We start from the raw sequence: 14686 nt of genomic DNA on the forward strand, positions 1-14686 counted from the left end.
AATGAGCAACTAAAGTAGTAAAATATCATAACAGTAAAATGGAGCCTTTTACATTGGGCAAAAAACATTGCAGCAGTCATCAAGCTCTAAACAGTACACATTATCTATCTGCCAGCTAATTCATGTAGCTTGCTGAAAAGGGAGACGCCTTGACATTTTCAGTTGGAGTCTGGTCTCCACCAGGGACTTCCAATGCCTGGACACGGTGTTAACAGCCAGTTATCAATCCTACTCATCATTTAAAAGAACAGGCAGCACCGACCCTAATGTATCAGGGTGGCCCAGTAACTTTGGGTATAAATGACAGTTGTTAAAAATGCCCCTGGTAGGACTTTACAAGACCACAACAGCATGCTCAGCTTTACCTTTCACAGCCAAAACTGCTACAGAAACTTTTAGAGTCATATATACACAGACATGTGCACGATAAATATAGATAACAAAAAGAAGTCTTGAGTTCCAATTTTCTCTTTTTTCCTCTTATCTTTATAATGGTAGCCACTGCGCTCAACATCTTAAATGTTTCTTTACATTTCCTGCTTTTCTCTGCTGTCGTTCCAAAAAGGATCAATTTTCACACTCAACAGTTTGGTCTTTTATTCTCTCCCCAGACAATTTTAAAACACTTTTTTTAAGCCACAACCAGTTTGTAGTGTTCATTAAATACAAATCATCTGCAAATCAACAAATAGGACACAAAGACAAAGCTAAACAGCATGACGGAAAATAGGGAAAGGAAGCACAAACTAACAAAATTTGCACTTTATATGGACAGAACATACAGGGTGACTTGGTGCCTCGTGCACCTCACAAAGTGACATACTGGAATACCCATACCATCCCTTTACAGACAGGCATGTAGAAACATGTCCTGCTATCAATATGCCGCGTCATTTTCTTTAAAAACATGTACAGATGTGTGTATAGGCACAAGACAGCCCATGGTATATTCCATATAGTCAATTGTTAAGAGTGTGTTACATTTCTACCCACAACCCTGCCTCTGTCTGAACACAGTCAACTCACCGTTACCACTGATATATTGGTTTCATGATTCAACAACATCCTCGTGAATTGAGAGGAATGTGTTAATTTAACTGCTGGAATAGAGGTCGTCATATTCAAGCATAGGTGTTTTTTTTTTTAAATAAAAAGATTAAAATCAGTTATATAACAAAAAAGAAACGGTGCAAAACTTGAGAATACGGTGGCTAAATCTAGAAGTGAAGCTGACTCTGTCCTCATAAGTCAGGGAAGTCAGGTTGATTTATGGGAACATGTCCCCAAGAACTTGATGTATGGTCAAGAGACTTAGAAAAGACATGGCTGAAAGACACAGAGAGGGAGGGATGGATGGATAAAAGAATGGAGCCATAGAGAGAGAGGGATTAACAAACTGTTTGTGAGCCTGGACAGTTTTGTAGAAACGCAAGGGAGAGTCGAAGAGGGTGAGGAGAAGGAGAAGGAGGAGGGTGGGGTTGACGGAGGGGGAGGTGTGCTTTGAGGCCTCAGCAGCAGCCTCCTCCAGCCTGTTGGCCTCCCTGGCTGCCGGACAGTGTGGAGTTGGTGGTAGGATGCTGGGGTCCAATTTTAATTCCATTAGCCTGCGTGGAAACCAAAAAAAAAAGACAGAAATTAGTTCTGGGAAAAATCTCCTTAAGCATAATGAAAGCCTCACAGTCCGCAAGAATACTCCTTAGAATCATTAGGAAAATACAGATTGCGACGTTATTTTCTACAGTTCTTCATCAAATCTTCCTCCTCCAATAAATTATGCTACGATTGAGACCTGTTCCAAGTGTTTTTCACAAATATTGCAAAATGATTAAAATGCTGTTGTCCGGGCTTTGGTCTTTAAAGGGTAATTCCACAGTTTTAAACATTAAAGTGTTTTAAGGGAGAGTTCTCCTGCTGTATCAATTTTAATCATTTGTTTTGAAAGTGTCCAGAATGAGTCCACCAGTGATGTAGAAGTGCAATTCTAAATCTGTGGACCACTTTCCTGTCTTAAGTGTAATTCTTGGTAAAATGGAAGTTTTCACTACAAGAGACAAGTTTGATTCCAGTGAATAATTTGAGAAACATGCTTTCTTAACTTGAAGAGAGCAGAGGACTAATATAGAGCGCCATCACGTGGTGCAATGACAATCCCTCAAAGCTCAGTATCAGATCAGCAGTTATCTTACAGTGGACTACTGTTGTACGTCTGTCAGTGTTTGAGTTCATTGCGAGAAACGAAAAACAGTCAGATTCATTGACCTGTTCACATGCTGGATCAATAAAGCTATTTCTGATAGAACACGAAGAAGCTATAAACTGTAGAACGTGGATGCTTCACACATGTTTGACCTGGCAGCACAGAACATTTCTACAGTCAGAACAGTTTGATGCTGGGCCCGGTGTCACCGATTCAGAACCTGACCACATGCGAAACATGGTAACAATCTCCCCTTCTGTTCATAAGTTATAGTGTTGAATAATCGCCAGAAAAATGTTATTGTGGAACATTATGATGTTACAGTCAAGTTGACCTTGGGATATAAAATGTCACCATTTAATCTTTTTATCCTGATAGATTTGTCATTATTAGGGGCCATCCAGACGAGAACACTCTTTTGCGAAACGCACATGTATTGCATAGGGGTGGTTAATCAGCCCAATTTCCTGATTCGATTCCGATTATTGAAGTCTCGATTCGATTACAAATCGATTTCCGATTATTAACGATTATCGATTCGATTTTCAATTATTAACGATTATTGATCTTCCATTTAACATCAGTCAGCTGCTGAATTATTTTACTTCTCTTTTGAGTAACACCTCACAGCACCTTTAATATTGTATAGTGTAACTGTAATATCAAAATTATTATTTTTTACTTTGTATTAAATGTAGTCTTTCACTGTTAAAAGAAAGTTGCCAGGCTCAGCAGCCGGACTCATGTTAGAAGCATTGTCGGTGACAAGAACCAGGTCGTGTTTCTCTGTTCCCCACTCGTCTGCCATTGCTTTGAGAAACTCACACATATTTGTGCTTGTGTGGCGATCATCCATAGCTCTTGTCTGAAGTACGTAGGACATTAGCTTCCATTAACTGCTGACATAATGAGCTGTAACGGTTATGTATGAGACTGTAGCTCTGGATGTCCAGGCATTCCAAGTTATTGCTACCCTGTGAGCAGAGTTGAGGGATTCTTGCAGGGAAAGCTTTGTCTCCTTGTAAAGATTTGGAATCGATTTAAGTGTGAAAAAGCTCCGGGATGGAATAACATATCTTGGCTCCAGACTGTGGACCATGTAGCGGAAGCCAGTAAGAGGACGACTCCAGCTTGTATTACAATAAAAAAAACAACATTTTTTTTTTTAAATCGATTTTTGGAAATTTAATAATTATTATTAATCGTCAATATTATTAATCGTCAATATTATAATCGCGATTAATCGATCATCGATCGATCATTTTCACCACCCCTAGTATTGCATCGTTTTGGCCAACCGTCCACATGGATCCGAAAAATGCAGCCCTCCTGTTTTCCCGTTCAACAATAACAACACTGGCGTTTTTGGTCGTTTTCAGTGGATCCGTTTGGACGCAAATATTCTTGAAACGATGCAGAGGAAGATGACCATGACATTCTAATCCATTCATCCTTAAATCCATGTGGATGCTTATGCAAAATTTGAAGAAATTCCCTTGAGGCATTACTGAGATACTGCATTCTGGAGAAAGAGATGGATGGACAACTCGACAACATAATGCCTCTGACTACTGCTGTTGCCGGCACACACACATAAAAACACAGAAGAATGAGTGTGTCATTACTTTCATGGTGAGATTAACGTTGCACAGTGCCTGCAGGGGCTCCTATTAGATCACATCATAGAGGAAGCAACAGGTGCTGCTGTGTTGCACAAAGGCAAAGGAAACACCAGCAGCACTGAAGGACACAAGGAGGAAAAAAGAGTTTGTATAAAAGAAGAGAAACAGAGAGCGAGAGGCAGGCAGGTGGGTGGTGGAGAGACTCAGCTCTTTCATCTCTATCTCTGTATTTCATCTCTGTGTCTGTAGCACACTCTCAGTCTCGCTCTCCCTCTGTATATATTCATCTCTCTCCCTCTCAGTGAAACTCCCCCTCACACACTCAGTAGAAGTAGTGCCTCTGGGAACCACTGTATGCCTTTAAATCACATTTATTGAGCTAAGGCCATGTGTGTGTGTGACTGTGTGTAAGTGTTTTCTCACAGTGGCTGCCAACATTTGTAGTGGGGCTTCCCCCCGCTCCCTCCCTCTCTCAACCAGTCAGCTGATGTGCTTTGGCTGGCCGGCCTGCCTTCACTTCGTCTTACTGTTACTAGAAACAAAAACTTTTACTATCTGGCTACTTCCAGACCTGCCTGACTAAATATTGGGCTTGCTGGCTGGCTGGCTTAAGGGCCAGATACACTCAAAAACAGACGTCAACACAGACAGGCGACGAACACACGGTTCTGTTTATGCACTACAGCGGCTGCGAGGATCCATGGACGTGTTAACATGTTGTTAGTGCTTATGATACACATGTACAGGCCCAAATTTGGGGCTGGATGAGGATGGTCTATGTGGACCGTGACACAATTTACATGACAATTTCTGACTCTCTTCTAAAGATAACAATCTGGATGACTGGATAATAAATCCACACTAAAGGTAGCCTAGTTCCACACGTCTGAATCACTGCTCGCATCTCAGATTTGTTCGGTGTGTCAGATGCTATGTCCTACGTCTGCTAATTCACCCCGTTTGAAGAAACAGTTGAACATTAAGAGATCTGTAATTGGGATTACACTTTCTAGCTAGCTAACAACAAGTCCATGTTTAGCAGTCAGCATTTGTGATGTGTAGGGTCATACATTTTTGGCTGCCTGTGGACATATGCAAAGACATATGCAAATTGTTTTAAACAGCAAGCACATAAAAAACCAACTGCATGCAGGTGATCAGAGTGCACAAACAGAGTCTGCAAGTGGAAAATCATCCTCTGGAGGCAGCATTCCTGCCATCCTGAGAGCACGGGACTGTGATGAGCATTTAGCTCGACTCTGCCTACCTCGCCCAGCTGAGCAACATTTGCTTGCTTCTCAAGTTGACTTTTGACATTTTGGAGGTGGGGACAGAATAGACAGTGGCTAATGTCTCCCTCTTTTGACTGGTCACTTTAAATACTGACCATGACCATTGATTGGCTGTTTGGTTTGATTACTGACACAGTCAAAGACAGGCAGTTGCCTATGCAAGCAAGTCTTACTTACTTAACATCTTCCAGAAATCCTATTTTATATTGTTTGAAGGTACTGATTTAGTTTACTGCAGAAACTATACTACTCTACCATAGCAAGCAAAATAGCGCAGTTTATGCTAGAAAAGCTGAAATAACCTTGCAAAAGTGATACTGATTTAGCAAATCATAAAATGTGTTGTTTATTGTTTGTTGACCAAAGCGGTATGACAGAGAAGACATCCAGTCCTACGGTTTAGGCACATCTTTGTGGAAAGACATCTTTGTTTCAATGAAACCAAGATGCTACTGCAGATGCACTTTGTTTTAAACCAATTTAATGTGGAAATAGTATGACTAACAGTTGCTGACATTTGCATACTTGTTGACAGGCCTGGTGTCTGACTCCTGTCCTGCCTACATAACTGTTCCACTGAGTGGATAACCATCTGGTTGACTGGATAACAAACTCACCGACTGGTTGTTGATGACGTTTCACCTCTCATCCAAGAGGCTTCTTCAGTTCTAACTAACTGGAGGGGAGCTGCAGGCTTTTAAACTCTGTGTGGGAGTGTCCTTATTGAGTTGTTAAGGACACATGTGAGCTCTGAGTTTCAGAGTCTTAGGGCCACTTGTAGGTCGTTGACCCAACCGGCCTTTATGTGCATTGCTAGGGCTAGGTGAGCCCAGGTGTGAATGGTTGTTGCTGTCTGGTTGGATAGATGGCTTATAGACTGACTGGCTGGCTGGCTGGCTGGCTGAGAGATTGTTTTCTTACAGAATGACTGAGACCTTGTGGGATGTGAGGAATTTATGAGCTGGCAAGATGCCAAAAGTCAGAGAGACAGTGCGATAAGGAGAGAGAGAAAGACAGGGAGAGACTTGAGGAGTGACGGGAGAGCGAGTGGAAAATAGAGCAGGGGAGAGAAGTAAAGCAGGGAGTTTTGCTTGGCTGGAGTCAAAGGAAGCAGAGGAGCCTTCTGGAGGAGCGAGGGAGTGTGGCAAACCACACACACACTGCTGGAAAACCACACTGAAGAGGAAAGAGGAAAGGAAAAGAGGAGAACAAAGACTGGAATTCTAGAGAGGATAGCCTAAAAAAGAGAACAAGAATGGAGAGGTTTGAGGAGGAAGGAAAAGGAAAGATAACAGCGTGTCTCACCTCATTGTTGATATCAAACACTCCCTCTTGGATCTTCTCATAGATCTCCTTGGCTGTGTTAATGAAAGCCTAAACACAAAGTGGAAAAGACAGAGAGAGAAAAGGGGATTCAATTCACATTTATATGATGCCCTTGATGAGAAGAGACTGTTCAGCTCTTATAAAAATGATTTTACAAAACAAAATGCACATTAGGAAAGCAAAAAAAATTCCAATGCAGGTTCAAAATGTTGAAGAAGAACACAACCAGGCTTTGACTGCGAAAACATGACTGCTTTACCACAAACACCTCTAACTGTTTATGCATTTTTCTGCCTTCCACGTAACTATTGTTTCAGAGTCATATCAAAATGCTATGAAAATTATCTTGCAGAATCTTAAAACCTGCTGAAAATTGTAACCTATAACAGAGCCATATCAATTGCAGTTAAGGCATTACACATTTAAGAATCCGGGTCTGAACGAAATTGCATGAGCAATTTGTGCCAATGGAAATACACAGCCTGCAAACCAATGACAACTAAACATGGGCATTGTGAAACAGCTGTGTGTGTGTGTGTGTGTGTGTGTGTGTGTGTGTGTGTGTGTGAGAGAGAGTGTGTAAATTTGTCGCACCACAAGCACTATAAGACCACAAAATAATAATGTAAGTACAACTAAAAGGAACACAGGGCCATTTACCAACAAATTGGACTAACTAACAAACTTTGGACATGCATGCTATTATTTTGAGTGAGAAATGAAATGTAGTCACTGGCAAATGACTCACTAAACGGAGTGCTAAATACAATTAAGTGTCATCTCATACCTTTCTTACAGATACTGGTCAGTGCAAGAACTACTATTTATAATAATAATAATAATAATAATAATAATAATAATAATAATAATGCTTTATTTTTGGATAGGGACAGTGGTCCTTATAGTGGAACATTGAAAACATCTCTGTAAACATGCCGGATTATAGCAAAGCTGCTAATTTGCATCCGTAGTTCCATTTCTTTAAAATGGTGCACAATGCCAAAATGAGTGAATAGACATGACACACTACCTTACAATTCACTGTGGTTTCAAGAGTGTTGTAATTCATACTGCGAGTCTGATGGCCAGTTTGTGTCATTGACAACCACAGCATGACCCCGGGCTGCGTTTCTCCTAAAAGTTGAGTGTGTCTCAGTGTGGATACAGACTGCCCCTTTAAAATTAATCAGAAAACCTGCTTTTTTTTGCCACAAAGCTGGATTTGGTCTGAAACCAGCCTAATGGAGCCATCAGATCACAAAGGTGATGGCGCTAACAGCTAATGGAGCTAATAGAGCTAAGAGACAACAGAACTAAACGTTTCTGTTCAGATGAACACGAAGTGATAAACAGTGAACTGGTATTAAATGTGACAAGACACGTTTACACTAAATAAATGTACTGAAGTACATCAACTGAGTACTGTTTGAATGTTAAAGTATTAACTAACAACAATAGATGATAACAATAAAGAAAAGAAACATTTTGATTTTGGACAGATTAAAACTCACTTCCCGACAGCTAAAATAGTTTTTTCAGAGTGGTGACACAAGCTAGTCTGGAGCCCTAGTAGTGGTGACACTGAATCAATTACCTTAAACATAATTTAGTATTTCTGTAATGTACTGTACTTTACTTGTTGGCCAACAATTATGCCAATACCAATACATTCCCAATAAGCTAATATTGACCTGATCTATTTATCATTCTAGCACTGACATCTTTTTACTTTAACAGACATTTTTGAAAAATAAATGTATTTGTATTTCATATTTTGACCAGTTTAAACCAGTTTTGTACTTCTTGGGAATCAATCTCTTATTTGCTCCTGCATTGACTTATCTTCTAATTTCCCAGGTCTCTCTTTCAACAACAGGAAATCCATCAAGGACAATACATGTTAATATAATGCTGTTTTGTTAGGACTTAAAGAACTCAAGATGATGACTACTCTTTGACGTAAAATTCTTCACAGAACACTACCTAAGCTCTTAGCTTTTCTATGTTTAGGTGATATGATTGAATACCTTGTTAGAAGATGCTGAATCCCTTTAGGGCAGATTTACGTTCTTGTTGTCAACAGTTCAACGAGATCTGAGCAAAGAACATGCACAGTTTACTGACTGCTCTACAAGGATTAAAGATGGAAGACTAAAGTGGAATTAGGTTCCCTGGTTGACTAGCCTCTGACTGTGGTATCGATGCATTTGTCTCCTGGAACCGTCTCTCAGTAATTGTGTCTCAAGGGTGCAAACTGGAGAGTAGATGAGATAAACCAAAGAGCTGACATCAAAAACAGATCTCAAGCATTGGAGGCATTTAAGAAATGAAAGTATGTCCTGAACCTCTACCTGACACATAGTCTGAAATAGACAGAGGAGCCCAAGGGTGCTCTCCGGTGCACTCTGTCCTATTCACTTATGTCCTGTTTCCTTAATTTAACACTTCACAATGCCTCTTTCCTTTACATCACTCAACACTTCCTTTTCATGATTTAACATACAAATATTTAGGCATAATAAAGGTTAAATAAATTTAACCCTATTCTGAATCTGATTCTGATAAAACAAAACCAAATAAAGAAACAAGAGCAGAAATAAGTAGAAGCTGAAGAATAGATCTCGGGGAAGGAGGGATGCATGGAAAGAAGAAAGGATGAAGAAGGGAGACGTTGCGTACAGGAATTTCTCTCTGTCTCTCTCTGAGGACCATCCAATCAACCCAGTGTCCACCCACAGACCCTGACGACAAACCCAGCACACTGATTGGCTGCTGGATGTCGCTGAGGGGAGGTGGGGTGGAGGTTATGAATATGTATGAACTATAACTGGTTGATATACTGCTTGTGAGAGAAAGAGAGATGATGGAGAAGAGGAGGGAGGAGGGCTGAGGAAAAATTGAATGAAAGAGGGAGGAAGACACGAAGGAGAAGGGGGAGGAAGAAATACTGGAGGAGGGGGAGGAAAATTGATAGAGAGTAGGAGGGGGGAGGTGAAGGAGGTTGGAAGGGAGGTAAAGACCAAATAATGGACGTCAAGGGATGAGGAGGGATGGAGTGAGGGGAAATGAAGGGAAGGGAGGAGAGGAGCAGTATCAGGAGGATACAGAGGACATTAATGAGACAAATTAATCATCCCCCTCCCACACACACACACACACACCCCTCCCCCTCATCTTAACCCCACAGACAGCAACTTGACAGTGGTTGTGTGTGTGTGTGTGTGTTTGCATGATATAGACCAGGCAATAGTGGGTAGGGGAAAAAAATCAATGTAAACAAACACACACACACACACTCTGCAGTGCCCCTGGCTGTCATGCTGTGCAGTGTAGGATGGGATTATTTATGTGATTGGATAAGTGAGAAAGGGGTCCCTTAGGACAAGGCCGTGCATTCATTACACTCAACAACACCAGGGGTGTGTATCTGCAAGGGTTGGAGCAGTGAGCTCACTGTGCTTCATGATGCTAATGGGAAGCAGGCAGGGTTGGGCTCCACCATGGTGATCCTTGATGCTACAGATAAAAAGTCGAGTCAACTGAGAGGGGAGCGGTTAGACTCCAAACAGCCGAGACAAAACTACTGCAATGAATAATATGAACGTTACAAAAAAGATTGATTGGATTTTTATCATTTAATAAGCCACTGTTCATTTATCTTTTAATGTGCACAGATTAATATTTCACTCATAATACACAACCAGCAACACACTGGGCTGATGTTGTTATGTGTGTTGTATTGTTGGTTAATCATTCAGTTTCCACAATGACAGAGAGCATGTCAGGGGTGGTAATGAGGGGGGCTGGGCTACTGCTACCATCGAGGACAATAACTGTCATGTCATTGGTATTCTTTAGGAATCTAGGGTTTCAGCAACTTGAGGACGAGTGTCCTATCTGCAGTTAAAAAAGCATTTAGTATGAACCGAGCATGGGAATGGTTGTGTCACAAATGGGGTCTAATTACATGAACATCTGATAACTTACAATGATTTTAACCTCAGGATGTTTAAGAGCTCTGAGCTTAATGCTGTCATTGGTGTGCTAACGTGCTATATACCTGTACAGATTTGTCAAAGTCACTATATTTAAGCTGTTGCTAGTATAGAATAGTGATTAATGACTATAGTAGAATCTGAGAGTCATATGTCATACTCCATTAGGGGTTATAATAGAAGCAGTGCGGTTCCTTTAAGAAACAGGGCATAGTATGTGAGTGGTCCAGCAAGAGAAGGAGCGGTAGCTACAGTGACTGCGTTCATAACACACCAAAGTTAACGACCTGATTAGAGGAGAAAGTTTCGCAGAGATGTTGGTCAAGTGGAAGTAAAAGTACAATTCAGGTTACAGTTTGACCATGAATACCCTCTACAGCAAGGGTGCCCAATACGTCCATGGCAATCGACCAGTAGATTGCAAAGGTAATGCGGGTAGTTTTAGATTTTTTAATTAAGTGGCAGAAAAATGAATAAATGAATGAATCCCCGAAAAGCCAAGTCAAATCCATGCCACCTGATTGACGTACAGGATGGCCAGTCTGAGATCTCTTCTTGTGCGGGTCACGCGTCACGTGACCCATACAACACCATGCATGCGCAAATGCGCTAGCTATTGCAAAACACAAGTGAGCCAAGTCACCTGGTTAGCGGCTTCAATTGATATCAACAAAAGAACGGATATAAAAAAGTGAGTGGGGCAGCTGGACCAAGTAAAAAAAAACAAAAAACATACCACTTCCATGCAGAATGGGAGGAGGATTTTTTTTTCTAAGTGTATTTGTCTGATTTGTCGAACTACCATTGCTATTCCGAAGAAGGGGAATATTGAGAGGCACTTTCAAACTGTTCATAAAAAGTATGACACTGATTTCCTTCCGAAAAGCGAGCTGAGAAAGAGAAAGGTGAGGGAACTAAAATCACTTAATTGGACAACAGTCGTTTTTCACACAGCAGAATTCACAAGCAAAGGGCGCCACCAAAGCATAGTCACGGGTGAGTCACTCTATCATTAAGCATAAGAAGTCCTTCCAAGATGGAGAGATGATAAAAGAGGCCTTCGTTGAGGCAGCTGACTCCTTGTTTTGGGATTTTAAAAACAAACCAGAAATATTATCATCAATCAAAGCTCTTCAGCTATTAAAGAGTCCAGTTACACAGCGCTGTGAGGTAATGGCCAAAGATTTGACAACGCAGCTTCGGAGAGATGTCGCAGACTGTGAGTGTTTCTCACTGCAATTAGACGAGTCTACAGACACCAGCGATACAGCCCAGTTGTGCATTTTTATTCCGATGGTGTTTACAGATATGACTGAAAAAGAGGAGCTATTAACATTACTGCCCATGAAAGAATGCACACAGGGAGAGGACATTTTTCAGTCATTCAAAAACTTTATGGAGAAAACCACCAGCTCCCAGTGTGTAAATTGTGTGCAATATTGATGGCTGTTTGTCACCTATGTGCATTACTGCTGTCAATTTTGATGTGCAATACCAAGGGTTACATTACTCCCTCAATATCAGTTATGCATTGTGTTATATAAAGTATACTTGGTATATGTAAAATAAATAGATGTTTAGTATTTTTGATGTAGGTAGATCATTTTGAGCTGGTCATTTTAAAAGTATCAGTAATCAGTGGTGTAGTGGGGATTATTAAACATTCATTATCCAAAATATCTAAAATTATCAATATTTTTAGATCATACTGGAAGACATTGCAGGACAAAGGTCTCAAACTCACAAAGGTAGCTGTACAAGCAAACGCACGCACGCACACACTTGACTGTAATCTCGTTTCTAAATAGGCGTGCAGTCTGTCAGTATCTTATTATATTTTCAATTTATTATCAAAAATATCTAAAGTTATCAATATTTTTAGATCATACTGGAAGACATCATAAGTACTGAGGCATTGCTATATTCACTTTCCTGTGTTGAGTTTTTACTTCATTGACAGTTTTGTCAGAGCAATGTTGTTCTGCAATGAAAGTGCACACGCGTATTTTCAAGTCGTATTTTCAAGTCGTATTTTCACACACACGGTCAGCCATTAATGCCGGTACGTCAGCTGTGGTTGTTGCTCCCGGTAATCGTGTTGTGTGTTGGAGAGTGCAAACAGCTGCTCTGAGTGGGCTCTGATTCGTGACGTGGTAGCACTTTTTTACCGCTAGTTGCATAGATTAGCTTTCTCAGGCACAAAGTGCAGGAGCAAGCACATATCTATATCTATCTATCTATCTATCTATCTATCTATCTATCTATCTATCTATTAGGGCTGCAGCTATCGATTCTTTTTGTAATCGATTAATCTAGCACTTTATCGATCGATTAATCGGATAAATTTTTTTTTTGCGTTTTTAAACAACCAAAACAAATAATGCATAACGAAAATGATGTGGCTGTAAAATGATCAAGCATTTCTCAAAAAACAGAGGTATTCATTCCAACTCCAACATTTGGCTCCAAAACTAAGCCCATTAATTAAGTGCCAGTGCCAATAATTAAACAACAGTACAGTTAAATCAACTTACTGTAAAACATGTATAACATGTAAAACTGTGAATACAAACTTAAAAATAGTAAAGGCCATTTGGCCTTGGTTTTGTTTTCTTCATACAACATTACAAAAAAAGGATTGCACCTTCTGCAAATTACCCACCTGAGAACAAAGAATGAATATAAAATATCTAGCCAAACAGGTACACAATGTGTACAATTTATAAAAAAATAAATGTTAATAAAACAATTATAAATAAATAAAATAAATAAATTATAAATAAGACTTTTTCAGTCTTCAGTGCCCAAATCCATGATAATCACACTAATCCGCCAATCACAAGGAGGCAAATACACTGTGTGGGAAGTAGGGCTGCACGATACTGGAAAAATGTGAATCACGATTTTTTTGCTTAGAATTGAGATCACGATTCTCTGGCACGATTTTTTTTCACAAAATGTTTATTGCACTGATGAACTTGAACAAAACAAAAAAAAACATTGTAGTATGGCAGATACTACTATGCCTCTGCCAAAGCAATGTTTTTTTTGTTTTGTTAGTTCCATCATTGGATGATAAATGATTTTTACAAAAGAAAAAAAAAATTGGTCTCCAAGATGAGAGGGCATCCTCTAATACCTCATGTTGTACAGTGTTTATTGGGGCCGTATCTTTGGCTAGGTGATATGAGATAGCTGCTTTGGTCGGCTTTCTAAAACGGAGGCGTAATATTCCTCCTTTTCCAAAAGCCGCCTCAGAGGTAGGCGTAAACATGTGACGTGACGTGAAGCCCGAAGTTGGGCTGCGAACAGTTGACAACAAATTTGTCTTCAAAATAAGAGCTTTACATTGCACCCCATTGGAGTTTAGAACTGGGTTCTTAGCGGGGGGCTTTTAATTTGTAAGTAGCGACAGTTCCTAGCTTGTCGCTACAACAACAAGCTAGCAGGCGAGGCGGAAATAAGTGTACCGTCCGAGGCGGGAAATCGGCGGACCAAAACAGACCCGCAATTTGCCGCCCTCTGTCTAAAACCGCGGACCTAGCCGTCAATAGGACGGGCAGATTGGTGGCTTGCTGCCTCGTCTAAACACGGCTTCTCACTCACTCCTTCCAAACACTCAACTGCAGGCGGGCTTCCTCCACTGAATCACGTGTTGTAAAGACGCTTTACCACAGGTTGAGGGAGGAGGCAGCGGCCGTGCTGCGTTTGGGGGCGCTTCAAAAAATCCGGGAGGAAAATAGGCTCGAGATATAAAATGCTTCAGAATCGCTGTGTGTAGAAATGAGATCACGTGTATGTGTGAATCGAGATCGCGATTTTTTAACGATTTTTTGTGCAGCCCTAGTGGGAAGACTAGGGTCCTACCTACTCCACATTATACGTGTCCTCCTGGAACCAAAACTTATCCTGAACTGTCAGGAATCATTTCAAAGTGACACAGACACATTGGATTAGCCGGTGGGAGCGGTGTAATGCACTCAAACAGAGTTTATAATCACAAAACAGCCAATGTAGCACGTAATTCATGATCATGTCTGTATAAAGTGATGTTTATTTTTGCTCTTCTTCGGCGGCTGTTTCAGTGAGTTTTGGGCGCAGAGTGATGAGACGTATCCCGTTGAAATTTGTAGCGTCCCAGCTTTCATATGACATGCTGTATGTAGCATTAGCATGAAGAAGCGTAATCGCTAACGCCGATTTTTCGGACATGCGCCATTAGCGTGTTTTTTCTATGTGCTCCTTTAGTTGCTT

The 14686-nt window shown here is 40.7% G+C and overlaps 1 protein-coding gene across 1 annotated transcript in view; it reads right to left on the bottom strand.

Moving 5' to 3' along the window:
- Positions 1 to 470: 470 nt before the first annotated feature.
- rab2a (RAB2A, member RAS oncogene family) overlaps positions 471 to 14686 on the bottom strand; it is a 69448-nt gene continuing 55232 nt past the window's right edge. The window contains exons 7-8 of the mRNA XM_030403562.1: positions 6417 to 6485; positions 471 to 1604 (exon numbers count right to left, since the gene is read on the bottom strand). Of these exons, the coding sequence (XP_030259422.1) occupies positions 1509 to 1604; positions 6417 to 6485 (165 nt within the window). The 3' untranslated portion in view covers positions 471 to 1508. The remainder of the gene's footprint in view (positions 1605 to 6416; positions 6486 to 14686) is intronic.

Source organism: Sparus aurata, chromosome 21, assembly GCF_900880675.1.
Source record: "Sparus aurata chromosome 21, fSpaAur1.1, whole genome shotgun sequence".
Taxonomy (NCBI): domain Eukaryota; kingdom Metazoa; phylum Chordata; class Actinopteri; order Spariformes; family Sparidae; genus Sparus; species Sparus aurata.